Genomic DNA, 27,979 nt, shown 5'->3' with positions numbered 1-27,979 from the left:
TTCTTCATGTTAACTGTTAGTGTACAAAATTAATACTTGCTAATAACTATTAATATTTACTGAGTATTCATTTCTAATACTAAATATTAATAGTATTGGGTCATCCCGTAAATAATTGGTTTTTATATTTCTTTTATTTTTAACAATAATGATACACAAAATTTGTTCTGCATAATTATAATGTATAGATAGACAAGTTGTAAATAATGAAGGCGAATATGTTTTAGATTGAAAACAGTTTTGTTTATCTTTATTTAAAAAAATAAAAGAAATATTAAAAACTCCATTATTTATGGGATGACCTAATACTAAATATTAATATTTTAATAATTAATATTAATACTTTACTATTAAATACTAATACTTAATACTTTTTCTTTTTAACACTGAACATACCATGCCCTGTCAAGTAACCTATTTCTTCGAATGAAAAAAATGCACTTATAATTTCCTGTTTTCGATCGTCGATTAACCGTCGAGGTATCGAGCATCGTGGTATATAATCTTTTCTTTTTTTTTCAATTAATTTTTTAACGTCATTTTCAAAATATTGTCTAACGTTCCCAGCTACTAAAGGTAGTTTTGTTTTATGACGTTGATTTCAAATGTATTAAACGCTTCCTTCCTAACGTTGCAGTAACACGACTGCTCGGAAGGAAAAAGAAAGGTTACCTTAAATCATTAATCAAGAAACTTGTCTATCAAACACGTCTCCAAGCGTTCAAGAATTTACTGAAATGAATTATCTCGTCCTGTCTATCAGAGAAGTGAAATTTTTAACCCGGTGTCTGATATGCGGTAATTCTAGAGGTATTATAAGTTACCTCACCTTTGGTCCACTTTAGTTCCTTTAGTAACGTATAAAGTCGTCATTCTTGAACAAGAAATTCATTTTTCTTCATTAAGTTGGAATTTAGTTAGGAATGTTCTTATATTTTTTATTTTTACATTTATGTACCTTAACATACTTTACTTGTACATATTTATTATGCGGCATTATATAAGTTTTATCCATTAAAAAATTCTATATATCTATATCTCATGCTAGTTAATTTACTGTTGTAATTTCATTCGAATCAAATTTCTAGACATATACGATTTAATTTTGTACTCTATAATACACTCCAATTCCAAAGAAATCAGTACACATTAATATGTAATTCACTTATTCTCTCAAAACTAATGGTATATTAGTACGTGCTATATGAAATAACTGTTTCGTTTTTGCTCTGAGATACGCTCTTCCAATAACAATTTACAAAATCGACGATTACGTTTCCAATACCGTTCCGCTCTGTGTTAGAGTTCCCTGCTCCAACGTTTATTGAATTGAAGTATGAATCGTTAATTTCTAGCATTCGATTTTTCCGAGCCACTCGAAAAACTCTTGCGATATTAAGTTCATATAAAACACTCCTTGCTATTTTCGACATTACGATGCCGTACTTCGCAGGCGAAACACATCAAAACGCTATTATTAGTTCCTACGTTGTAACATTTCTCGTATTACTCGTACAATTTTATTATGCAAAAAGTTCGCCGTATTAACCTGATTTTTCTTATTGTAGACAAAAAAAACTGTAAAGTTTCTTATATACCGGCGTTTGACATTTACGAGTAATTTTACGAGACGGTTTACGAGTAATTTATTTAAATGCACGTGGAGGCGCGTACGCATTTCGAATGCGAGAAATTACAAGAACGTGAAGAGTAATTCTTGTATCGGATTCGCAACGCGTAAAAGGGTGAAAGGAAGAAAGGAATATGATTTTTCGAGGACTCGCTCGACAATCGTCGTTAATTACCGCGCCAGCAATTCGCGACGATACTCGCCATTCGAGAGCCTCGCTGTAGTACAAGCGCGATTCCACTTCCGGTTAACAGACATTGCTGTATCAAATACTTTGATCAGCTATTGGCGTTAGCCCTTTACGTCCTAAAGCTACTTCAAAGTACCACTGTCGTTAAAATGCTTCTGTGAGCCGGGTATGCTTGTATTGTTATTTTTAATTCCTTTTAATTTCATTTAAAGTAGAACTATGCGCATTTATATCCTAATATTAGGAATTCATGTTTATCCTTAAAACAGGTGTATGTTATTTTACGGATTTAAAATATCTCGTACAAGGATAATAGCGAGAAATAAGAATAATAAGTTAGGACATAAAAGGTTTAATGAGGAACAGATCATCTCTTTTCGTATTTCGTTTGCGTCGATTGCTTCCCATTCTATTTCTGAAAGTTAATCGAACTCTTGGCATCATTTTGTTCCACTCGGCTGGCCTGACAATTTTAACAGTGTAACTACTGAATGGTTGAATTGACTAGCTGGTATTTTCTTATTAGAAATTACAAGATTGTATTTATTGAGATTTTGATTGTATTTCTGATTTATTTGTAATTACATTTTATATGAAAATTAAATGTTAGTGTTTCTGTTAATAGATACGTAATTCTACGTTAATGTATATAGAACATTATTTCATATAGTTAATATGGAAATAAAAAAATATTAAGAATATTTTTATTTTATACTGAAGAAGAATAAGAAGAATATTTATCAAATCTGGGTTAAAATTGTGGGAAACGTTATTACTGTATGCCTTTTACTCAGTTCTTCCCCCTTTCATCAATCAGTGACTCGTTCTGACCTATTCTTCTTGAAGTGTTCATTGAAACTATGGCACATCATTATACTCTGCCAGAGCTGCACCCTTTATTGAAAAAATTTCCGTTGTAAGCAAATCCCAAGAGCAATTCAAGTTCGCTGCTTGCATCTCGAGGGTTCGCTGCTTGATAAGGGAACGTGGAGTACATGTCATTAACAGTTCTCCTCGACATAAATGTGCTACAGGATAATTTTTCAATAAATAATAATAAATGTATCGTATTGAACTTTATTGAATATTTTGAATGTAGAAAACTTATGTTTTAATAGATTTTAATGAAATATAACATTATAATTGAAATGAAATAGAATTTACTTTATCTTTGATAATGGATACGATCTCATTAATATTTGTTTGTTTATAATTTACAGATTACACATGAGCCGCCAAAATTGAAAACCACCCTGAAAACGCCTCCAAAACAAGCAACTAATCCTCTTCAATTCGTCAAAGTTGGACCATGTTCCTTGTATCGTACCGCCCAGGAACAGCTGCAAAAGGTTCAAGAAGTAAAGAAAATAAAACAAGAGGTCCGGGATGACCCCGAAGATTGGCAATCGGTATAATCAATAATTTATTATAGTAAAATTTATTTTAGTATTGTATTTTAATATTGTAACACTAAATTCACGAACATTTACTGTACACTTTATTTTATTGTTCCTAAAAAAATAGGTGTATATTCATATAGGTCTTGAAAATTAGAACTTCAGAAACAAAGATTTGAGATACATATTAGTATAATAGTATTATTTAAAAGATTAACAGAAACTTTTAGCAAATAATATTTATGAAATTTAATATCCGTCAAATTAATGGATTCTGTAAATCTAGTGTCAATGAATTGACTTATTGTTATGTACGTGAAATTTGTTCACAGAATTTGGACAATTGGAAAAGCAGTCGAAGGAAGCGTCAAGAGCACATAATAGAGCGGGTGGTGGAGGTGAAGAAACTCGAGCTGGAGGAACATGATCGGCAGCGTCGTCGAAGCAAAACTTTCTCGGAAATGATGGAGGAGAGGGGTAATAGGGGCCGCAAACTGAGTATCAGCTTGGCCATGTACCATGAGGAGGATGCTAATGACCTGAGTGACCTTGGAATAGGCACCAGCAGTGGAAAGAGCTCGGTTAGCGGCGACACTCACGATGACACGCACAGTGTCCTGGTAAGACTAACTATTTCAGTAACTAAATATGTTCTACTTAAATTCCATTGTTATACAACCATGAATAACGAAAGAACAAACATTTCCTCATTAAAGAGAATAAAGATCTCATTAAACTCTCTCAAATATTTCCCTATACTGATTTTCAAAAAATCAAAAATGACAACCGTGTAATCTAATTATTACGTTTAAAAAGAATTGAAACCATTCCATCAAAATATTATGCTGAATACTAATAATCCTTAATCATTATTTGACTTAAAAATGAAGTTCACGAATATTTTACAGAGCGACAGAGACAGCGAAATAGAGAAGAACCATTCTGATTTGGATAACGTACCAAGCGAGAACGTGATCGGCAACGATATAACAACATCCTCATCTACCACCGTATCCGCGGCGACAACGACGACGAAGAAACCGTTCGGCAATGGTTTCCATACGAACCACAACCACAACAACCAGGAATATGACTCAGCAACGACAGCGACGACCAGCTCCCCTGAACCGGAAGAATACACGTACGAGGGTGCGATCCGCAGCTATGTATCCAGAGTATCGCAGAACATACCTAGAAGATCCTTAGCGAGTCTGGACGCGAAGCTGGACAGCGCGAAATCATCGACGAACGGTTCGAAAACGAGTTTGAACGACGAGAGCAAGTCGACCATACCGGTGGTCAAGGTGGACATACTGAAAAGGCGGGAAATCTTCGAGAAGGCGTCGCTGAAGAGCAGCGAGGGCAAGGCGAACAATAGGCTCTCCGGCGATTTTACCGGCACGAAATCGATCAAGGAAAGGCTGTCGAACCTGGAGAAGCAGAAGCACGAGACAGAGAGCGTTGAAAAGAGTGGGAAGTCCCTGAACAGACTGTCGGGCGATATGAGCTCGATCCGCGAGAGACTGTCCCACCTAGAGAAACAAGCTTCGGAGCGGGAGAGTAAGAACTCCGCTCATCGCAAGCTGAGCACCGAGGAATTGGAGACTGTCAGACCACTCAGGGAGAGATTATCAACGCTGGAGAAGTACAGCAGCAGCGACGAATCATCGGCGCCAGGCACCGCTCACGAATCCCGGCACAATGGCGAATTGTCCGCTAGAACAATAAAGGATCGCCTAAGTGCCCTAGACGCGGTTAGAAGTAAAGAGTCCACTGACAAAAGATCTTTTGTTGGGAAACATTCGCTATGTTTCCGGGATCAGGAGAATAGGATCGACACTTCGACTCCGAGCGAAAGAAGCTCGTCACCCGATTCCGAATATCGCGTGCCGAGAGCTGCCTTCCACAGGAGCCTGGACTCGCTGGACGCCGATGCTTCGAGCGGTCCCGACACCTTCGAGCGTGTACAAAGTCTAGAAGAGCTCGACTATGGCAGACGCTATCCGGCATCCTCGTCGTCCGCGGAGCTTCTTAACGATACGGACCGCGAGGATTCCGGAATCCACACGGCTGACGTAAGCTGCTCCGTCAGCCAGGCCGACGAACCGGTGGACGAGGACATTGTGCACGCCAGCGCGATCATCGAGAGGCAGGAAGTTATCGAAGAGAAACCAGAAGAATCCCGAGACGTTGAGACAGCGAATGAACCCGTAGCTGAACAGAGCACCCCCATACCTGAGATATCGACGATTTCTGCCAGCCAGCAGGACGCAGTAGTAACAAAGAAGGTAAGTCGCGAAGATAAAACTGCATGGTTGTTCTTTTATCGGATAAGCCCAGTTTCGACTGTCGTCGTATCTAGTAATCTAGCTTCTGTGAAAGTAAAATTATTCAGTGGAATTATTTTGATTGTTGTCGTTTGAAGATTGTGAAAGTTTATGGTAATCGAGACATTTTTAGTATTGTACAGGATCGATCTTGTTGATTAATGTCTCAGAGCTTTTTGAGATTTTACTAGAAATTTGTTAAAGGACCATATGTCATAGTTGAGTCGAAATGATAGTAAATTCTTTGAAAAGGTATTTGTATTTGGAAATGTGAAAATTATATAGATTTTGTGATTTTCATTTTTATGGATCTTCGTAGTTCAAACTATAGAGAAGATATTCATTTCCAAAGTTCATTTCTGAAATCAATTTTTGCTATTCGGATACGCAACATCAGGTGATACGATCTATCCAATAACTCTTTGGTTCTCTAGGGTACTGCTGACACTTCTGGGGAACTGTCGACTAACAAATCACAATCGCAAGCTCACATAGAGGTTACTAACTCTAGCACACTTCGTTCCTGTCCCGCTACGTGTCGCCCTATCGTATACCAAAGTCCCAAAGTACCTCCGCGAAGAACCCCGCCCGAAACGCTTCCCAAACCAAAGTCATCGCTGCCCAAAGAGCTCACCGATGCCAAAGCAGACTCTCTATCTACCAAAGAAACGAATATATCGACAAGCTCCAAACTCTTCGCAGAGGAACAAGACTCTATCCGCGATACAGACGAAACGAGCCAAAGTTCGAAAGAGGATTCTGTTAAAACCGCTAGTTCATTGTCAGTGTCGCTAGATTTACCCGCGAAAGATAGCTGTCCTGTGTCTTCTGGTAGGACGGCGACCGTTCCAACGACCCTTCAATTAGAATCTAACACTACCTCAGCTTTCATCCCTTCCACGAAGGAAGTCGCTAAGACCACACCGGTCACGTCCCCCAGGTCGGCATCCAAGATCCCCACGCCGCTGCCTCGGAAGACGATAAGTAGCAAATCGTCACCGACAAGTTCCACGTCCTCCCTGAGCCCGCCCGTCTCACCCTCCTCACCTAAAGCGCCGATAATCAAACCGAGAACATCGAACGCTAAGAGTCCGGTCAGTCAGATGTCTTCCCCCCAATTCCCGAAAGCGTCAGAGATACCTGTCCCGGTTAATACCACCGGCCAGGTGTCTGGCAGTATTCCATCCGGCGTACCGTCTCCTTTGGAACCGTCGTCCCCGATGTCCTTCGCGAAACACGTTCCATCATCCCCCCTGTCATCCAGCACGAATCATCAGGTGACGGTGGGTGAAGAGACACTGGCTGCCGAAAGACGCCGAACGGTGGTGGAAATTTGCGAAAAGGTGGTGGTACCTCAGGGCAAGACTCCTACGACACCTACAGTGACACCGTTCATCACCGTGGATCGCGTGACACACAAGCAGAGCCCAGCGACCGAGGTTAGGATCGAACAGCAATCTAACTGCCCTTCGAGAAAGTCTTAAGCGGCCCAAGGAGCGACTCGTGTCTCGCTGTCTTTGCGTAGCGCGTTGTCTCTCTTTTTTTTCGTTCTTTCTTTCATTCTTTTTTTTCCTTTTTTTCTTTCTTTCATTCTTTTTTTTCCTTTCTTTCTTTCTTTCATTCTTTTTTTTCTTTCTTTCTTTCTTTCATTCATTCTTTTTTTTCCTTTCTTTCTTTCTTTCATTCTCTTTTTTTCTTTCTTTCTTCCTTTCCTTCATTCTCTTTCTTTCTTTTTTCTTTCTTTCTCGCCTCACCCCCTCTTTGTTAGACCTAGCTTCGTCTAACATCCATTAGATCTTGTACATAAAAATGGGCTTAGAGCGGGCGCCCAGGTGGTGGGAATTACTCGGTCGCTTGTGGACGAAAGAGCCTTGCGGAGAAATTTAAGTTTCTGAAGAAATAAGAACATTCTTTATTAAAAATATAAGGAGACTATGTTAAAAACGGTAACGAGAGAAGGATTCTTGCTTCAGGCAATTTATTTTTTGCTAATATTTGGGATATTTATAAGAAGATATTCTTTCTACGTTTATTATTTTTCCTTCGAGTACATCTGGTAAATGTTTCGTTTCTACACATTGATTTAAATATTAATAGAAATTCAAAATTAAAATACCCACATAGAAATTCAAAATTTCGGGCAGAAAAAACATTGATAATTCGCTAATGAAGATATTGCAAACCTGTATGGTTAAGAAAAATTACTCATAAACGTGTTTAAATATTTATTTACTAAATTTGTACAGGTAGTTTGGTTTGTATTTTAGCTACCACCATAGTAAAATGACGAGAAAATACATTTTTAGTTTATTTGTTATCTTTCTTCGAAGGTTGGTGGTTCGTTTCGACGTTATTCCGAGAAACGATTTTCTTGTCTCGAATTGTTTCGATCAGGAAACCTAATCCCGCCACTTAGGACACCCAGATAATGTAACCCGTCTTCGCCTGTCGCTTCCACACATATTTATTATCTTCCATTACGCACAAATCTCGTTGGAAACGAAGGCGTGAGACCATAGCTAACGATGTAAATAGACGACGCAGGAGCAAAACGTATATAATAACCCCCAGTATCGAGTAGAATTAGATCAGGTAGCTGGAAACACGTACTAGACGGAGGTAAAGGACGGTACCAGTTCGAGTGAAGTCGATAATCATGATGACTTGCGTGAAACTCGATGGCCTAATAAAACGGGACATCCATCTTGGATCTGCACTGTTTATTCCAGAAGCCACCGAACGTAAATTGAGACAGCTGTTTTTCTGCGAAACCTTAATGACTTCTATTATAAACTTTTTAAAGCGCATGTAGGTTCCCTTTTAAAGGAGCACGCAGTGTATAACGATTATGCAAACACTGGAAATATCTCATTTGTCTTCAAAATTTCTATTATTCATTATTCATTGTACTTGCCTTATTTCGTTTCTTCCGGTAATTTTTTCTGATTAAAGTAAAGATTAAATTGAAAGAATCACATGTCATTTTAAAGATTAAAAAGACTTCAAACTTTTCGTACAATTTATTGTGATTATTTTACCTGTTTAAACGGAAGTTATTTTCTGTAATTTATAACGAAAATCGTAGATATTTTCAGGAAAATTGTTGTTTCAATTCTAGTCTGGAAACTTTCCAGAGAGCCGTGTAACATGATGTCTGAGCGATCGATCACTGCCTAATATATAAATCGTGAGAAGACATTGTGATAATAATCTCGGATTTCTATACGTAACTGTCATTGAACGAAATGGAGATAGTGGCCGTGAAGAAGTAAAAACCGTAAATACCATCGTTGTCAGATGTACTCCAAGTGTAAAACTCCGTTTTAGATTAACTTGTAATCGGTCTGGAGGCGGGTCGTCGACACTTATGTGCGGATAACGATCGATTTTAATACTCAGGAGTATATGCGGTTAATCATATATTAAATTCACTGGGCAGAGGAATTTATCGTGTCGTGTCGCATCGCCATCGTCACCGCAAATAGAATTCAGGTTTTGTCGAGGAAGGGATTTCGAAGCACAAATGAAACGGATTCGGACAATTCGCCGATTCTCATTTTGACGGACGGACAGTCCGAACATCTCCTCCGCAAATTCGGCTCATTTCTGCTTCGGAAAAATCTCGATTTCGAACTCGTCGAACACGTAGCCAGTGTATGTAATCGAATATTAGTTTAAAATTACGCGCACAAGGTGCACACGTCAAATATTTCTATCGGAATTTTTCAGTCTCAACGCATCGATTTTACCACTGTCATCGTCGTCGTAAATTGTTCGAAACGGAAAGTGGAAAATCCTGCTGACTATATTCGAAACGTCTGATCATAAATAAAGGGGAAATAGTATAAATTTTCAAATCGCATTTCAATGATTTGTCTTCCATTGAGTTGATTAATTAAGATGTCCCTTCGTTTTCCAAAAATTACGCAAATGTTTCAATCAGTTGTCCATTGTACGAACAGAAAAGTGTTTAGCAATGAACAATCAATAAGAAATTTCTAATTTTTATCTTGAATTTTGATTTCTATTATTTCTATCATATTATTTATACAGAATTTTACATTTTGCTACAGATACAAATTTGACACTATTAACACTTTGTTCGCTGGCAATTTTATGCAGAAGCTATCCCATGTCACCAGTTATTATTCCGTAATTCAGTATGAAAGTGAGACAATCTAAACAAACTTCAAATATACTTCATGTATACTTAATGGACTGAAATGAAACTTTAGACATATCTTTTATATAATTTTTAATATTTTGCTTTTGCAATATTCCATATTGCCCTGTGTTTCAAACATTGAAATGGCTAAATGCAAGTGCAAACACAAGTTAACTCGTAACCGGTCAACAATGTGTTAATGACAAAATAAAGTTTCAAGAAAACTCGTAAAATAAAATCACCTGTTTAAGTAATTTCTGGAAAAAGAATTTTTCGGTCATTAATGGTCATCGATCGATAAATCAGGATCCACGTATAAACGCGCGTCGCACATCGAAAATCGGCTTATCGTTTCTGCGACGCGTATCATCGTCATACTGCTCGAAGTACAGCACAAGTCGCGCTGCAGCGGCGAACACATTTGATGTGTCGTCCTCGTGACCTGCGGATCGTAGGTCGGTCGGAGTGGCGTTTAATTATTAAAGAACTCGCATTTGACCCGCCGCGATAAAAGTGTCCTGAATTGTTACGATTACTCGTCTCGCTATCGCGAGTTCTCGTATTCGTTTCGTGATCGTGAGTCAAGGAGGTAAGAACCGTATGATTTGCTGGAAATATTAACCAATTGATTGATCGTTGAGAACGTTTATTAATTGAATGTTTGAGCTCTGCGCTCTCGTATAATACCCCTCTTGTTTATTAACCAGGAATGTAATTAATATTAAAAAGTTGTTGGCCTGTAGCTCGACTATTATCGCTTCATATAGTAAAATCATAATTCTGTTTGAGCATAGAGAGTGTTACGTATAATGGCGACCAGGTTTGTGTAGTATCTTTAAAAAGTTCACTGGATGAAAAAAATATTTTTATAACCTTATACTTGTAAATTCTTCATTGATATATAAAAATTTGATGTTTCTAGAACTTTTGAAAGCTATGTTACACAGTTTTTATATGGTTTTAATATTACTGCAAGATATTGTTTACTACTAAACACCGCAAAAGATATTGCATGAAGTGTAATAATATCTTCGCAGAATATGTAATCTAACTGTCAGATAACAAAGTGCCAAGCAATCGAATAAAATGTGGATCTGGGTCATTTCTAATCTATAAAACTCTACAATGCATATTCCATAATTAATAACATTTACCAAAATCTTGTTGTAGAACTGCAACAAAATAATTATTGATTAAATAAAACTCCAGTCTAAAGAAACTTAATAAAGGATTTACAAGCACAAGCTTGAATGTTTTCATCTATTCGATCTATGATACTTCAAATGTCACACAGACAACGTCCCAGTATTTTTGAACACACTCATTAAATCCATCAGGCTATCTAAATCTTTGTCCCTGGTAACTGCTAAATAAGGAAAATTCGATTTAACATTCTCCCACGCCAGAAGTATAAGCCTTCGTCGGAACGACGGAGCATTTGTTCCATGTTACTAGCTTGTTTGGTGTAGGCTAGGTCGGCAAACATCATCAGTGCAAAATCAAGCAAACACCTTAAATCTAAGCTCTCGGCTGCAGCGAGGAGGTAAGCTGGTGCTTTCAATTGCTCGAACTAGCGATAATCCCCAGATCCCTGTATTTTTCCAACGGTTGTTACACTAGTTACCCGCTTATCAGTAGCGGTGTTCGCTCTCGAGACAGGATTTTAATTTATGCATGGCTGCTTAGTTTATTTCAATCCCGTTAAATATTGAACCTGCTCTTCGTCTTTAAACAAACGTGCACATTCCGAGTTTTCAAATATTTTTCTTTTCTTCCAAACACTGTGTACATATGTCCTCTTTTAACACGTTGATTGTCACGGTGGTCACCGATGACCGGAGCTTCCAAACTGCTTGAAAACAATAACAATAAGAAAGTTGATGCCGAATAAAAATATTTAATAACATAAGCAGCTAGATAATGGCGTAATATGTGTACAGTGATACCAAATCATTAATAATTATTTCGAATACCATTTGCCTTTGTTATGAAAGAATCAGTAATACTATACAAAACTGTGGAATTAACTGTAGAATTTAATTTCAGAAATCTCTGACAATGCTCACAATGAAATCAAATAGTAAAACAAAACGAAGAAGAATTACATGTTTATCTGAAAAAATAAATAATTAATCGTTGAAAGAAATAGTATCATTTTGATTTTAAGATGACGCGTGTACTCGTCGAACGCAATTAACTGATTAAGATCGAAAAATCGTGATCCAATACCCTTTCTTTCAGCTTTACGCAAAGCTGATGTATTTCGCGCAATACGACAGAACGAACTGATTACTTAAGACGTCGTTAGCCGTTCCGTTATTTTCTCCCGCACATTATTATATGGTAATTAAGTGCACGACTGTTATTAACGCACATTATGTAGACACGTGGAAACCACGGATTTGACGATGGCTCGGCGACTTCCGGTGACATAAAAGCAAATTGACACATCATTTCGCGAGAAAAAAAACGTCATTGCAGTCCTTATTACTTCCCTTCTGAAATTACATACTGCAATTGCACATTTTTAGGTGTCCTTGATGCTATTTCTTTTAAACAAACGTTTCGGACAATAAGGTAACAAGTGAATCAAACATATTATTTGGAGAAAATGTAAACTTCGAAACTGTATTAACACTTAAGCAATCGCCTAAAAAGAACTATAATTATAACCATTTTCTCTGACTCTAACTGAACTCATTCATCTGATTTGATTAAAAACTTTGTCTTATGAAAGCAAGAAATGTTTCTGATGAATTGCAAATAATCCCAAATCAAGACTTACTAAATACCAAAAGAAGGAATAAACAAAATAGAAAGCAATGCGTTGCTGAGTGAAAAGTGGAAGATCTTCTCATTCGGTGGATTAAGTGTTAAGGAAAGATCAAATTTTTACATTTGTAGGATTCAAATTCTATTTGAAATAATGCATTATAATAATATCTTAAGCATAAATGTTATAAATATTTTCTTCCATTTATTCTGCAATTTATTTTTGTTTTTTATAAACAAAACTCTCACATTTATATTTTATCAAAAAGAAATCCCTGACGAACAATCCTTTGTGTTATGGAATGTTGTCGAACGTAAAACTGCAGTTTCTCGTGATAAGACTATGGCATCTGTTTGAACATAAATAATATTTTCGTTTTTAATCATTTCACAACACCTAAACCATCAAGCAGGCGATTAAGGAAATGTAAAACTTCCAATAATACGTTCAAGTTCATAAAACTTTGTCTTTTATGGCGGTTTTGTGTTTATTTTGCAAGGTGGTCAGTGGAATTAGAATTTTATTGCTTGTAGATTTCTCTGTCTTTACGATGATGGTTCACTTAGAATTTATTATCGTGACTGGACGCGGTTGAGCAATAAATTCACACTCAGTAACAGAGTGAGGCAGATAAAGTAATTAATTCTTTGCTTTCGTTTAGAGATATAATTTTCATACACATCTATTATTTCTTTATAGAAGATTCTTTTAGAAATCAGGCCTAACAATGGCGATATTCGAGAAACACGTTTAGTTTCGAAACTCGAAAGTTCACTTTCTTTTTTTGTTTACTTTCAAGAAACTTTCCTCAGATCTTTATCTTTACTCTATTCTTATTTCTATTCTAGCAAATGCTTCAATTCGCAAAGACACGTGCAAAATTTTTGAACCATTTACAAAAAAACAGTCATGATTTTTTAAATATGGATACAAAAACTATAGATCATGTACATTGTACACATTTGCAAATGGTAGGATAGTATGAATAAAAACTTATACACTGAACGAAGCAAACAACAAAATAAAACAGGAATATTGATCAAATGTTATCAACGTTCTATTTTATTTTCATTAAAATAAAATTCTCAATATTTTTGTGTAAAACAGATTTTACCTATAGTTTCATCAATCTCGATTTTCTAGTCAACCTTCTACTAACATTTATATTAGCCTAATAAAGCGTTGCTTTAAGAGAAAATAATTTAATTTCTTGGCTTCTTAAGATATCTATATGAAGATATGAACCATTCAATTAAAACGAGACTTCGTCTCGCGCGTGTTTATGTCTTTACGCCTAATACGTGAGAAATTGGCGATAATTCACGGTTAAATTAATTTTGAAACTGTACACTGCGTATCTGGAGCAGACAGCGCGAATTGCGAATTCAGTTCCCACCGGATCAGGGATCTAGATAAATTGTTATCGTTATTTTATTACTGACAGATCTTATCTCTGTTTGTTCCCGCTTTCGTCAGTTGGCGGCAATAGCACATGATATCATATTTGTACCAAAACTCGTGACATAAGGTACTGCTCGAAGTGCATGTGTGTCATTCCTTTGATGCAAACGGTTATTTGGTGACGAAATAGTACAAGTAATTGTCTCATACGATTAACCCCTTGCTTTATGATTTATTTCTTAATTATAATCGATGCAACTACTTTATCGTTAATAATTTATTAACAAAAGAAAAAAATGTTGATGCTTACTCTCTGTCTACGTTAACTCCAAAGGTTAACGATTGATAAAAGAAAAATAATATTTAATTTATATTAAAAAGGAATAAATAACATGTAGGTGTCTAAAATTCAGTTGAAAATTTTCGGTTAACAGTAGCGTGTAATTGTTCCAATGGTCCGAGTATTAGTGTTGTTACATCAATATAAAATTTTAGTTCAAATATTGAATACACATTTTACATTTATATATGCTTATAAATAATGTGAAATATATATGTTACGCACATTAAATGTAAATATTTGTATTTGAATATAAAAACAGAAAAGTTTGAGAGTATTTTTTTGCCATTTGTAGAAGAAATTTAGAGCGTGATATCCGAGTTCTCTTGCTTTATTTATTGAATATATATTTGTTGTTTAAGTTTGTGACCTTAACAATTGATTTCACTATAGGAACCTACTTATGATATGGCTTCTGACTGTGATTAATTTTGCCTTAACAAATTTTTCTTACAATTAATTATGTTACATTTAATTATGTTACATTTACTACTACAACTTTTAAAAATTCAAAATCAAATTTAATTAAGTGTTTACTGTATTTACTTTGAATAAATTTGTACGATTTACGCTGTTAATAGTATAATATGCATTTGTGGAACTTATAAACGAACGTTTCATTTCATGTATTACATTCAGCACCAAAAAATTTACAGGAATAATCGTGCATGAACGCCGGTGCATCGATGTCTACCGAAAACATAGTAAACATAAAAAAAACAACAGACGAGCAGAACGAGACCTATAGAATGCAAAACAATCTTCCATTCGGAGTCGTACTTGCCACTCAAGTTATTACTCGAAATCCAGTGTTTCTCAAGCTTCGTTCTGTTACAGTTATTTTTGTTTTATCGCAAATTACAATAGCTAATTTATCTTGATTCCGATAGTCATTGTCTAGCCCAGAAAATATTTTCGCGAGGAGGTAATAATGAGTGCATGAGAGTATACAATAATTGATTAACTGCACAACATGCTTTCGTTATTATTTTTAGTGCACGAGAATGTATAACAATTACTTCAATTTTGAAACAATATTCTTTTAGATGTAAGCAGAATTTTTTATCGAAATTGCTCATTATCTATTGAAAGTTGATATTATTTAAAATAGTAAAAGATTTGTCATTCTTAATAGCTTATTGTCATTTAGAGCTTTTTTTAATTCCAAAAGAATACTTCCTATTTGTCTCTCACTGCACGAAATAAAATAAACTTTTTTTTCAAACTAACTTAAAATGATGTAGATATTCCATTTTCAATATACATATTACTGTAAAAAAGATCAGCTTACATCAAAAATTAGTTACATAGTCATCGAACGTGTTAAAACTACAGAAGCTTTTATAAAACAATTTATCACATCACAGACTTTGCACATGTGTAATACTGTCTACAGTCTACTTGCTTGAAGTAAACTACTTCAAATAGTTTACACCATCACAAATCAATAAATTCACAAACTATTAAAATTGTCTGCGTACAGTTAACATGCAAACATAGACGCAACCGAAGACTAGACATCAAATGGTTCACTTGAAACTGCTTTTTCAATTAATCGCATGCCCCACATGCATGACAACATGACGTCAACCCTTTATGACCGACAAAACCGAATCTGTAGCAATTCAGCTTATATTATATTAAGCTCCATTTTCTTGAGCTTGAAATTGCCATGAACTCATCATTTATAAATTTATACACAAAAACAGAAAAACATTGCTCCCCATCGAACTGCATCCTCTTTATAATAAACGCAGTCAAATATATTTCTATCATGTCATACAATTTCTAAATCTCTTTCAATTTATCTTTTATTGGTAATAATTATTTCATACTCAACTTTATCCACATCATTCGCTTAATTGTCTTAACAGAATGATTCAAAGCAACAATAACCTATGTAATTAATTCTTTTAAGCAATTCATTAAAATGAAACAATATCTATCACTAAAAAAATGTACAATTAAATTACTGACAGAAACTATCCCAAAAAGGGACTAGTACATTATTCACCGAATTGCAATTATAACTTCATATTAATAAAAAAGAAAGAATAACTAAATCACTAATAGAAACTATTTTATTAAAACACTGTGCCATTTTTTTAACTTACATTAACTACATTCGATTAATTTATTTATTGTCCAATATATTTTTGTAAGTTTCCATTATAAATATAGAAATACTCCCAATCACACGGAAGAAACACACATACCTACTTTTAATAAAAAAAAACATTAATGAAATAAATACGAATATTTATTTACTACTATTCTATACTATTTGTTAAGAGAATAAATAGAGTGACGAATACTGATCAATCCATCACTGACCAAATACCGGTCATAAAGGGTTGAAACCACCGGTAGATCGTACACGAGCGCGTCCCGGTTTAACCCTTTGCATTCGATTTATTTTCAATATTACCGGGTGTAAACTTGTATTTATTTTTAGGAAACTGGATTAAAACAATTTCCAGCGGTATAATTTTAAAAATTTTAAATGTTAGAAACGTTTTATGTATCTTTTATTTATTATTATCATAATGAGATTTAATTTTTAGAATATTTTAAAGTGTGGTACTTTTTAAAGTACAACAATCAAAGTATAGCAAATTTGTATTGCCATCTCCAGCATGACGAGTGCAAAGGGTTAAGTTTGAGAAATCCTGTCCATCTGGCACAGCACGACGATGTCAATTTGCATAGAATGTGGCGTTGCAAAATTCGTACGGTGCTAGCCGCAAGCCCAGTTCTGCGCGGCAGAAGCAATAACGTAGTACGCCTCGTCTCTACAGGAACCGATCGTTATCGAGAAAGCGGACGAAGAGGAGGCAGCGACGATTTGTCAGCCGAGCCCGCCAGTCGAACACGAAGAGCACGAGGAAAAGGAAGCGGCGATGAACGGGAAGATCATCGAGGCTTTCGAGCCACCGCCGCGAAAGTTGATCGAGGAGTCAATCGACGCGCACGATGCACCTGAGACCACCGAGGCCGCGAACAACCCCGCGCCTGAACGACCGACGACCTTGACCCTCGGCAACCAAGAAATCGGCGCGCTGGACACGTTCAGCATCCTCAGCCCGATGTCGCCCATCTCGAAACAGGTAATTTTTATTTTAATTTTAATTCGTTTATTGTCGAGTATTTTAGAATTTTTTTTTTTCTTTATTAGTTTTTATTCATCACTAATAATGTTACTCCGTTTTTCGTTTGTTATTGTAGGTTCGTTTTTGTGTTGAATTAGTGATTTATGGAATATTCATGGAATGGTGTGTAATTGTAGTTTATGATGGTTCACAGTGTTTGAAAATTTTCTGTGCGAATCGTTTTTTGTGTTCTACCTTGTGGCGAGATTTGGAATTGTATTTGTTACCAGTTTTTTGCAAATGTGGAATCTCTGTTTTCTAAATGTTCTTTTTTTTCGTTTGTTCGTTTTGTGATTTATTATTGTGGGAATCTCGGCAATTTCTTTTCGCAAATTGAATTTACTTTTCAAATATTCTATTATGGATTTTTAAATTCTGTTCTTAATTAATTTTTATTTTCTGCAAATATGGATTCCCAATTTTCTACTTTTTATTATACATTTACTTTGGTATTAATTTAGTAGTTCATGGAATATTCTTTTTGTAGTTGATTTCTGACTTGTAATTTTGAAATACGTTCTAATAAGTTCTGCAATTTTTATCTAAATAAACCTTATTTCTTCGTAACATAGACTTCAGTTTGCTTTAGTGTGAATTACGTTTTTTATGGGGCAGGTAGGCAGCATGAGTTGTGTAATTAACAGTCTGTAATTAGTTGTTATGACACCTTGTTAAATTTCTCCTCAAAAATCTCTTTTATAAGTATCTTTATCTTTTGTTTAACTTCGTGTCATGGTGATTTATCTTTGTTTGCAAACGGAACTGTTCGAGAGTGTGCTTTATGATTTCAAAACTTGAACTAGTTTATAAAATTAGATTGTAGTTGAAGCATGTACAAAAGAAATGATTTTAAGTCTTTGAACTTTTCTGTTTACGCGGAGACAAACGTTGTTGCATAACTTTGTTGTTTCACTATTTTATATACTAACCTCTACATATATTTTTGTAAAATGAAATCATCGCATTAAAAATAAAAAGTTTTTCTTTTTAATATTCAGGTAGATTAGAAACGACAGGTATCTGATTTCTGCTAATTAAACTTCCTTTGGGAACTTCAGCTAGTGAAAGTGCAAAGCATTGTTCTATACTTAATAAGGCTGTTAGAAAAGTGATTTAATTAATTTAATAAGAGCTATAGAGAAGAAACATTCAGAAATTAAACAAAGCCTTATTAATATCTTCATTGGAAATGAAATTGCTTCAAACTTCCTGATATGTAAATTTTTTAAATTGTAATTGTAAACTGTTTCTGCTTCTCTTATGTTGCTAACAACTACAAAATGCTATCATATGAATTCCTTTAAGTTCTAAACATTTATAGCAACTTTAGTGTAGGAATAAGTTTAATAGTTCAATAACAATTTTTACCTTATTTAAAGAAAAAATTTGTATCTTTGATTACAGACATTAAATTCTTTGAAAATTTATATTTGCCTAAATAGTCACCATTTGATTGTAATATCTTACTGTCATTATCTTGTATAAAATATAATCATTTTTAAAGCAGATATAAAATGAACCTTAATTTTTATTAGATTATAACTACCTGTCATAAAGAAAAACCGATAGTTTTTTTTTTTTATACTTAACTCATTGTTGACCGGTTGCGAGTTAACTCGTGTTTGCACTTGCATTAGCTATTTCAATTTTTGAAACGCAGGATAATATAAAATACCGCAAAAACAAAACATTCAAAATTGTATAAAAGATATGCCCAACGGTTCATTTTAATTCATTACGTATAAATAAAGTATATTGAAGTTTATCTAGATTGTTTCACTTTCATATTTAATTACGGAATAATAATCAGTTACATGGTATATCTTCTGCGTAAAATTGCTGGTCAACAATGTGTTAATAGTTTATTTAATTTTTCTCATTTGCTGAAATTTTTTACAATTTTAACTTCTGATTGGTGTCTTGTTACAGATCTTGCCGCTGAACCTCTCCAGCGACGAAGAGATTGTTACTGGTCTGTCATTTCCTCTTGGACCACCTACCAGTGTAGAACCGCCGAAGGAGAAACCACCGCCACCGCCCGTAGATGTCAGCGACGAGGAGAGTCTTCCAATAGAACCTTTGAAGAGATTAAATTCCACCCGCAGAATCAAGAAAGAATTGCGAACGAGGCGTTCGGATTTTCTTGGAATCGAAGGAGTAAGTAATACTTCATCTATTAAAAATTAAATGTAATTTATACTTACATTATTAAACTCACAATGCGACTCCCTAATAATTATAAAGAAGCGAATTATTATATAAAATAATTTATTTAATCGAACATATAAAATTTTCATAATTTTTATCAAACACCTTAGATTATTCTAAAAAAATTATAACAATTATGACAGTTTTAAGCATGTTTATGAAAAATAATGTTTATAACTTTTATAACAACTCAACAGAGTATTCGTCGATTAGATTAAAATATTTAGGTTATGGAAGTCATAAACGTTGTGAAATATGTTATACGAAGTTTCTGATGAGTATTGAATATAGAATATGGAGATTATTCAATAAACTAATTTTATTTAAAATGTGAACATTAGATTGAATATAAAATATATAGAACTGCTTTTAAAATGTTATATATTTCTGCGTAGAATGAACGTCCAGAGATTATCGCTGTAAAAGTCGACACCTTTTACACTTGCGTTTTTTCACTTGTTTCTTCACTTGTCGTTTCTTCTCACGCGTTTCCACCACTTCGACAACTTTCACTTGTTTCCGGAAGCTAATGTGCCCCATGCCTGTTAATACACCCATATTTAGCGTTACGAAAGATAGTATCGTCGATGTAACATCATTTAATGGTGTTAATTGGAGCACATGAATAGATTTACGCAACATACAATTGTAATTATTAAGTAGAAATGTTAGAATGAAGTTCGCAACTTTGTTCATTGATTAACATAGTTTGAAAAGTAGGGATTCCTTTTACAGTTTAATCACACCGATTCTTCTCCCAAAGAATTATAATATATTTTTTACTCTGTTAAAACCAAAAATAATTTAAATCTGAATTTAGGTATACTTGACAAAGTGTTTACCAAAATTCTAATAATTTTTCATTTCAATAAGAAGTCAATAGTAAAACAATTTAAAGATACTAAGTATATGAAATGTTACAACGAAAACCAAATAAAATATTCTTCTGAGGACATTGAAAATAAATAACACTAACTTTAACCATCAAGTAATAATCAATTAGATTATCCACAACACTAAATTACAAATTGCAGTACTTTCTACAATTTCAGTGTAACACAAATAAAATTGTTTAAATATATATTTTCTTAACTGTAAAATTCTCGAGTCGCTGTGCATAAAAATGGCGGAAGGCTCTTAGATCCCAGTACCAAAATGGCGGGAACAGCCTTCAACCCGGAGACCCCAAACCTAACTTCAAATTTCAAAGAATCATCCTCAACTTTTAGGTGAATGACGACGATCTGGAGCGCGAGCTGACGTTGACGAAGCCACCGGATATGGCGGCGATCCTTGCCGAGGAGAGGCGCATCGAACAACTGCATCGTCGCTCGTACGACACCGACAGCAACTACGAACAAGACTCCAGCCACGAGAGAGACTCCGGGGTTGAGTTGGGCCACGCGGAGGACTGGACGAAGCAGCCGGTTAGTCCGGACATGTCCCAGCACAGTCGTCAAAGCAGCGAGCCGTTTGGCGCGAGCGTGACCTCGTCCGAGGAGGACGAGATCACGAAGAAAGAAAGGGAGATCATCGAGGCCCTCGAGAAAGAGGAGCAGTGGCGGTACGGGAACAATTGTGAGATGAACAGGTAGGAATTCACCGTGACGGTCTCAATGATGAGCCGAGGGTTTAGAGTCCTTATCTGTCGATTCGGTTCGATCTCGCTTATCCTTTGGACCGGCTGTACAGTTCTTCTTCAATTATTCGGGGATTACCACGACATGCGACATTATCCGTCTCCCGGAATTTCGTTCTCTTTGGCTTTCTGGTTTTGTTTATTTATGCGGTATCCAGGTAATTTTTGTTATTTAAATTCACTTTTTTTTCTCGTTTCTGTGGTGTACACCTTTCAACCCTTCCGAAGTAACACATGCTAGAGTGTTCTCCTTTCTTTTTTAAGTTCGGCTAGCTGGTGACGAAGTTTCTCTGTTATGATTTCGTAGCACGGCTACACGGACGAACGAGCGGCTTTCGGAAGATTGTGAGTCTGTGCTTCGACAACCAGACTGCGGATGTATAGGCAAATGTAGATCTTTGTGGTCCAATTCACGGAGATTGGAATCAAATTTATTTATTGTGTTAAGGGTTTTGTTAGATTTTTAGGAGAACGGGAAGCTCTTTAAATTGTAGTATACGGTGTAGTTCTTTAAGTTTTGGACAGTCGCGTGAATTAGTGCGTAAAATCCGCAGTCTGTTAATATCGAAAGATCCGATTGTTCTATAAATGTTTCATAGAACTCTAATCAGTTTCCAATAATTAGAGTTTTCAGACTCATATGTCTTCTGAACCGTCGCTTTCGTTCGGTTCAACGACACATCTACTATCTCTAAGCGTGTTTTGTATGTATATATAAAATTTTATGTTGAATCTGTATGTCGGGATCAATGTACAAAAACGGTTATGAATAAAATAAAACACTTTTATTTAAAATCTGATGGTCCTTTCCTACCGCTTCTACTATCACTGTCGCTACTCACTGCGTTACTCCTTTGGTCTCGGTCATACTTCTCCATTTATATTCATATGCTAGCCTATGTACATATCATTGAAAATGAACAAGCAACAAACGAACTTACAAATAAATAAACAGCACACATACACTAAACAAACATAAAACGATCATTAAACAAACACCAAAAAACAAACAAATATTAAACAATCATCAAACAAACACCAAAACACCAAAAAACAAACAACAAGCAAACGATCAAATAAACAAATGAGACAATTAAGCCCGTTATTTCGAGTAATTGAGAAATTCATAACGAAACAGTGACTTGGGGGAGAAATTGGCACACAAGCTGCGCAAGCTCGAAGAGGAGAAGATGCAGTTAGAGCGAGAACGGGCCCAGGAAGCGGTCCTCCGCCGACAGGAAGAGACCATGCGCAAGAACGAGGACAACATACGCAAACAGGAGGAAGCGTTGCGCAAACAGCAAGAGGAAACGGCGAGGCAGCAGGAAGCAGCGCGCGCCGAGAGCGAGGCGAAGCGAGCCGAAGAGAAGAGGCAGGAAGAGGAGTTGAGGGCGCAGGCGGAACAGTTGAGGATCCAAAATGAGATCGAAGAGGAGAGAAGGGCCGCGGATGCTCGACGCAAAGAAGAGAAACGCATCAGGGCTATGGAGAGTCAGATCCGCGAGCAAGAGGTATGTTCGATCTTGCTTTTTGGTTGCTTGTGGCTGTGATTGGTTTAGATGTGCGGTATTCTCTCTTAATACGTCAAATTAATTGACGTTTATGATTTAGCTCAGTGATAAATCTAAATGAATCAATGTAGATAAGAATATAAATGTACATAAGAGTCTAGTAAAAATAGTTAGCACTTGTTCCTAAATAAGCTAGCAGACTTTTTTGTTTCCTCCTGAGCTAACTAAGCGAATCTGCAATTAGTAAGAGTTTTATTGCAGATTTGTTACTACACACCAATAGCACAACGTATTCCGGTATAAAGAGATCACGCGACTTCTTATACCTACGTAATTCTAGATTCATTTAATCAGACTATGGTTAAACTAGGAATATATAAAAAATTCGAATTTTTTCTAATTCAGAATCAAAATTGTAGTTTATAATACATAATGAGAGAATACTGTACGTGAACGAAAAGATTATAGTACACTAAGTGTACAGTGTTGCACAAAGTTTGTTTAGTCCACTTATTCACCTGCTCACATTATACGTTGTGTAAATCAGCTTAAGAATTGAATGGTTCGAGAGAAAACTGTTTTCCAAGTAAACATTAGAAAATTGTCTAAGGAAAAAATGCATGGTGTTGAAAAATCCACCTTTGTGTAATGTGTGTTTCTTTGTTTGTATATTTTTTTTCTATAAATCTGTATTCTTTGTTGTAATGTATTGTAATATTTATTTAAGCAATAGTAATGATAGTAAGAAGGTATTTTTACATCTGTGTATTCATTATACTGCGTATAATAGAGAAGGTAGCAAAAGTAAATTAAGACAATCATGTAGTGAAGATCCGATCAGGAAGCCAAGTAAAATTAAAATATCTCTTGCAGGCCATAATTTTGAAATTATGTTTAGACAATTCTAACTCTAATCATAGGAAGTCCAAACGTTTGTGTAAAATGTTCCACGAGAGACTTTATCTCCACAAATGGATACAATTTCGGACATCCTTTTTCCATGACCGCAATCATAATTATAACTGTTCCAATTGCCTGTATTTAACCCTATTTTTTCAATCATAATTTTATACGTAGCTTCATCTTTGAAAAGAAACTTCCATACTAAAATAAATTATATTCCATAGCTTCCTTTCCTTTTCTGTTAATCAGTAGCCATTTAATCAGTATTAATTAATTGAATGCTTAGAATCATTTACTTAAATTGATGATTTAATTTGTAGACATTTAACTAACGATATAATGCAAAACAAGAAAATAGAATACCTATTAATTCATGCGACCTAAACATATGATTACGAGTTAGAAGTACACCAACGTTTGCAATTGAATTAGGAGTTTTTATCTCAGAGAAGCTTGCATGTAATTTTAGTCACGCTAACAGGCATTCTGATCTGCATGCTGTAAATGAGATTTGTTGCACAGTAAACCGTTAACGGGCGAATCGTTGATAATTATTCGCAGAACACGACATTGGTTGGTGCTGGGTTGAACGATGAAGAAGACGAGTTTGCTTCTGGGGTAAGGGAACATCATTTTAAACATCGTTTTTGTTACATTGTTCAACGCTTGCTTCTAACAAAAGCAGCTATCAATTTGAAAATCGAAACCTTGAAATTTGAATCAAGTTTTTCTTTGCGACTTATTGAAGATACACCATGAAGTGTACATAATTATTATTATCATTATTATTATATATTATAAAATAATTGAAAAATTATACTTTCTCATTGGGCAGAAAGAATGCAAAATAATGAATGTACTACTATTTGAGCAGGAAGTGCTCAGAGTGGAAAGAGAGTTGCTTCAATTGGAGCAGGAAGAATTGAAACGCCAACGCAATAATCTGGCGTACCGTGAACAGAAGCAACTGAAACTGGCCGAGCAATTGCAGGAACAATGGAAATCGTTGCAGGACGTTGCGCACAGTTCCGCAAATAATATCCAGCAATACAAGAATCAGCCACCGGTGAATTATAGGTCATCGATGCCGAATCTTCAGCTACAAGATGTGCAAAGAAGAAGACCGCCGCCACCACCGATACCACCAGCGAAACCATTGCGTTTGGTGGAACACAGACAAAGAGATGTCACCATTAGGTAATCACGTTGCTCAATAATCATCCAATATTCTTGCTAATTATAATTCTATCGATAGACAATTTTGTGTTCTCTTTTAACGTAATTAAAAATTTGTAATCTTATATAAATTAATAATTACATAAAAATATATGCAGAATTTGAAATTAAAACATATTAGTCATACACATACAAATATTATTTTATTTTATAATTGAAATGGCTATAAATAATGAACATAGTATAATTAATTAATTTCCTACCTTTAATTTATGATACAAAACTATCGACTAGATAATGATATTACCTATTCCTAGTTAATCCCTTTGCCTATGATTTATTTCTCAACTATAATCTATATACTACTTTATCATTAATAATTTATCAGAAAAAGAAAGAATTTTTATGCTTGTTCTGTGTTTACTCCGAAGGTTAACGGTTGATGATAGAAAAGTAATATTTCATTTATATTTAAAGAAAATAAATAACACTTAGATTGCTCAAATTCAGCTTAAAATTTTCATCGCGAGTCTGACACGATATTGTAGGTCAAGGGATTAATTTAAATGCCAAGATAAGAAATCCATGTAACCATTGTTACTTCATTCTCACCAATATAATAACCCCATGAAATCGTTGCATTTTAAAAACGAATGTTTCGCATCTCGTCCGTGCGGCAGCTTCAATGCTCTTCTACCAATGTTAACAGGACACGGTTATGTCAACGCTTAAACAATCGATCCCCAACAGGAAATGCAAATTAGAATCTGAACATACGTGCCATCATTGATCGTGACGCTTAATTTCCTGCTGTAACTTTCCGCTTTGCTGCGCTTGGTGTAACATTTTCTATCTGGGCGACGCGTTGTTTCGGTACTGTGGTCTTCAGTTACCATTTCATCATTCTTACCGTGTATTTCTTACTGTAACACTCTAATTTTCAAGTGATTAAACATGCGCATTGTAGATCATTTCACTGTAATTTAATTATCGTTCTATCGAAGGAATTTTAATGGCGACAGCAAGAGCATTTGGTTAATAACAATGATTAATGGACTGATGATTTGCGGGCATGAACAGGAACAGCAGGATACCATCCGCGGATTCGATTCCGCAACAAGTGGACGCGCCCCTGCGACACAGTGCATCGGTCACAACCCTTTCGAGCCACGCTGGTCAACAGATGAGTAGGCAAACGTTGCAAGCACTTAGCGCGGTTCCTCGGCCACGAATCGTTCAAAGTGACCAGTGGGTCCAACGAAGGAAGAGCGACGTGCCGCGAGGTGCCCACGATTTGAATTACCAACATTGGCTCATCCAGGTGAGTCTTGCATGAAAATTGCGAATTTTTATGCAAATCCACGTCTTTGATCAATTTTTAACAGTAAAAGTTGTAGACGGCTAAATTTATGTTGGCTACAAAATTTATTAACACGTTGAACGCTATGAGAGTCACCGGTGATCCCCGACCAAATTGAATTACTATAATTCAGTCGGTTAAACGATGATTACTTGCAAACGTTCTTACATTATAAATAATGCCGTCTAATGCGCTGACATTCGGCAAGATAAATGTGCAATAATAATAAAACGATTCAATGAAATAATTTGATATTATATTCTTTTCATTTTATGTATCTTGCTACGTGAAATCTTGCGGCATTCAACGTGTTAATTAAAGGAGAATGGCGTGAAAATATCGTTAAATATTCATGACTTTAATTATTTATCGTGGTTTGTATACTGAAATATAAATATTCTAATATTTTATAAAATTGTGTTATGAATTTTTTGACAAGATAATCGTTACACGGTTAAATGTAAAACTGTAAATCTAATAGAATTTCAAGTTCCACATTAATGTGAAAGAAAGACTAATACAGTACACATATTGCAAAGGAGAATTTGAAATAAATGGTAGTTTTATTCATGTATGTTAATAGAGTATATGTATGAGCGAGCAGAGACTCAGATGTTACAACCCAATAATGGAGATAATAAAGTATATTGCAGATTCTGTAATGTCGTGTTGCAGGAAGCGGAACAGAGAAGGATTAGCGAGAAAAATCAGCGATCACCAGCGCGGAAATCTCAGATGCACGTAACAGGAACGTCCGTTCCGTATGCTATGGCACCGACGAGAACGGACAGTAAACCATTACCGGACTCCATTATACAAACTCTTACTCAGAGAGTACAGAACAGAGCGCAAGAAAAGCCTCTCCCACCAAGAAGAAGGTGAATAACGGAAAATTTCATTTGCAATATAATATAAATTTCTAATTTTTGTTTTAGAAATTGTTATAAATTCTTAATTTCTTAACATATACTGTAACTTCCATGTATTTAACGTATAATTTAAATCGTTGAATAGATTCAAATATTGTTATTGTATAGTACAATAAAATTCTATTTGAAATTAGACATAATCATTCATAATATTATTCTTATAGAATTATATCTGCTTTTGTATCTTATGAAATTTGAGTCTCATTTAATATATTTAATGATTTCTTTTGATTTGCTTTCAGACTAGAACACAGCACCAGTCACGAGCACCTCACTGCGTTGCAACATCAATCTCCACAGCATGTTCTGCAACAACAGAAACCTCCACAAGCACCGCCTATGAATCCCGAGAATCAAGAGAAAATGTTGAGCGTTAGTGGGAAGAAAAAGTGTTCGCATTGTGGGGATGAATTGGGTACGGTACAAAGTTATTAAAGAATCATGTTCATACCATTTAAATTTGGTGAAAAGTTTTCTTGAAGAGGTGCTTAGTTACCGATGGATTTATTAATGTTTTACTATGTTTGCATTGTGCTTTTATGTTGTCAGGTCGGGGCGCAGCTATGATCATCGAAAGTTTACGGCTGTTCTACCATATGGAGTGTTTCAAGTGTTGTGTATGTCATGTGCGGCTTGGTGACGGATTAATGGGAACAGACGTGCGCGTTCGAAATCACAAGCTCCACTGCCATAACTGCTACTCCAGTGACGACGGTACCTACATTTAGCTTACTATTAATATCTAAAATCGAAGTCAAATAAAGACTGAAAGTTTTCAACGAAAATGCTCGAAAATAAAATCATTTAACGAAACACGTAGGAAGTTCATTAAAAGTCAAAATAATCTCAAGTTTGTTTTAACTGATACATTAACAATACGT

At 35.3% G+C, this 27,979-nt stretch overlaps 1 protein-coding gene across 7 annotated transcripts in view; it reads left to right on the top strand.

Moving 5' to 3' along the window:
- The window catches only part of smash (smallish), a 201,797-nt gene that overhangs the window by 172,623 nt on the left and 1,195 nt on the right, over positions 1-27,979 (top strand). For 5 of the 7 annotated variants that reach the window (XM_076365263.1, XM_076365265.1, XM_076365261.1 and 2 more), the window contains 14 exons: positions 3,041-3,229; positions 3,550-3,837; positions 4,126-5,505; positions 5,979-6,983; positions 17,022-17,330; positions 19,302-19,529; positions 20,810-21,171; positions 22,358-22,730; positions 24,195-24,251; positions 24,508-24,830; positions 25,890-26,130; positions 26,845-27,047; positions 27,341-27,513; positions 27,648-27,812. In XM_076365263.1, the coding sequence (XP_076221378.1) occupies positions 3,041-3,229; positions 3,550-3,837; positions 4,126-5,505; positions 5,979-6,983; positions 17,022-17,330; positions 19,302-19,529; positions 20,810-21,171; positions 22,358-22,730; positions 24,195-24,251; positions 24,508-24,830; positions 25,890-26,130; positions 26,845-27,047; positions 27,341-27,513; positions 27,648-27,812 (5,296 nt within the window). The remainder of the gene's footprint in view (positions 1-3,040; positions 3,230-3,549; positions 3,838-4,125; positions 5,506-5,978; positions 6,984-17,021; positions 17,331-19,301; positions 19,530-20,809; positions 21,172-22,357; positions 22,731-24,194; positions 24,252-24,507; positions 24,831-25,889; positions 26,131-26,844; positions 27,048-27,340; positions 27,514-27,647; positions 27,813-27,979) is intronic. The other 2 variants (XM_076365267.1, XM_076365268.1) reach the window with 2 other exon arrangements.

This window comes from Nomia melanderi, chromosome 2, assembly GCF_051020985.1.
Source record: "Nomia melanderi isolate GNS246 chromosome 2, iyNomMela1, whole genome shotgun sequence".
Taxonomy (NCBI): domain Eukaryota; kingdom Metazoa; phylum Arthropoda; class Insecta; order Hymenoptera; family Halictidae; genus Nomia; species Nomia melanderi.
Note: the sequence above shows the minus strand (reverse complement) of the source record. Positions and strands in the feature narration are given on the sequence as shown.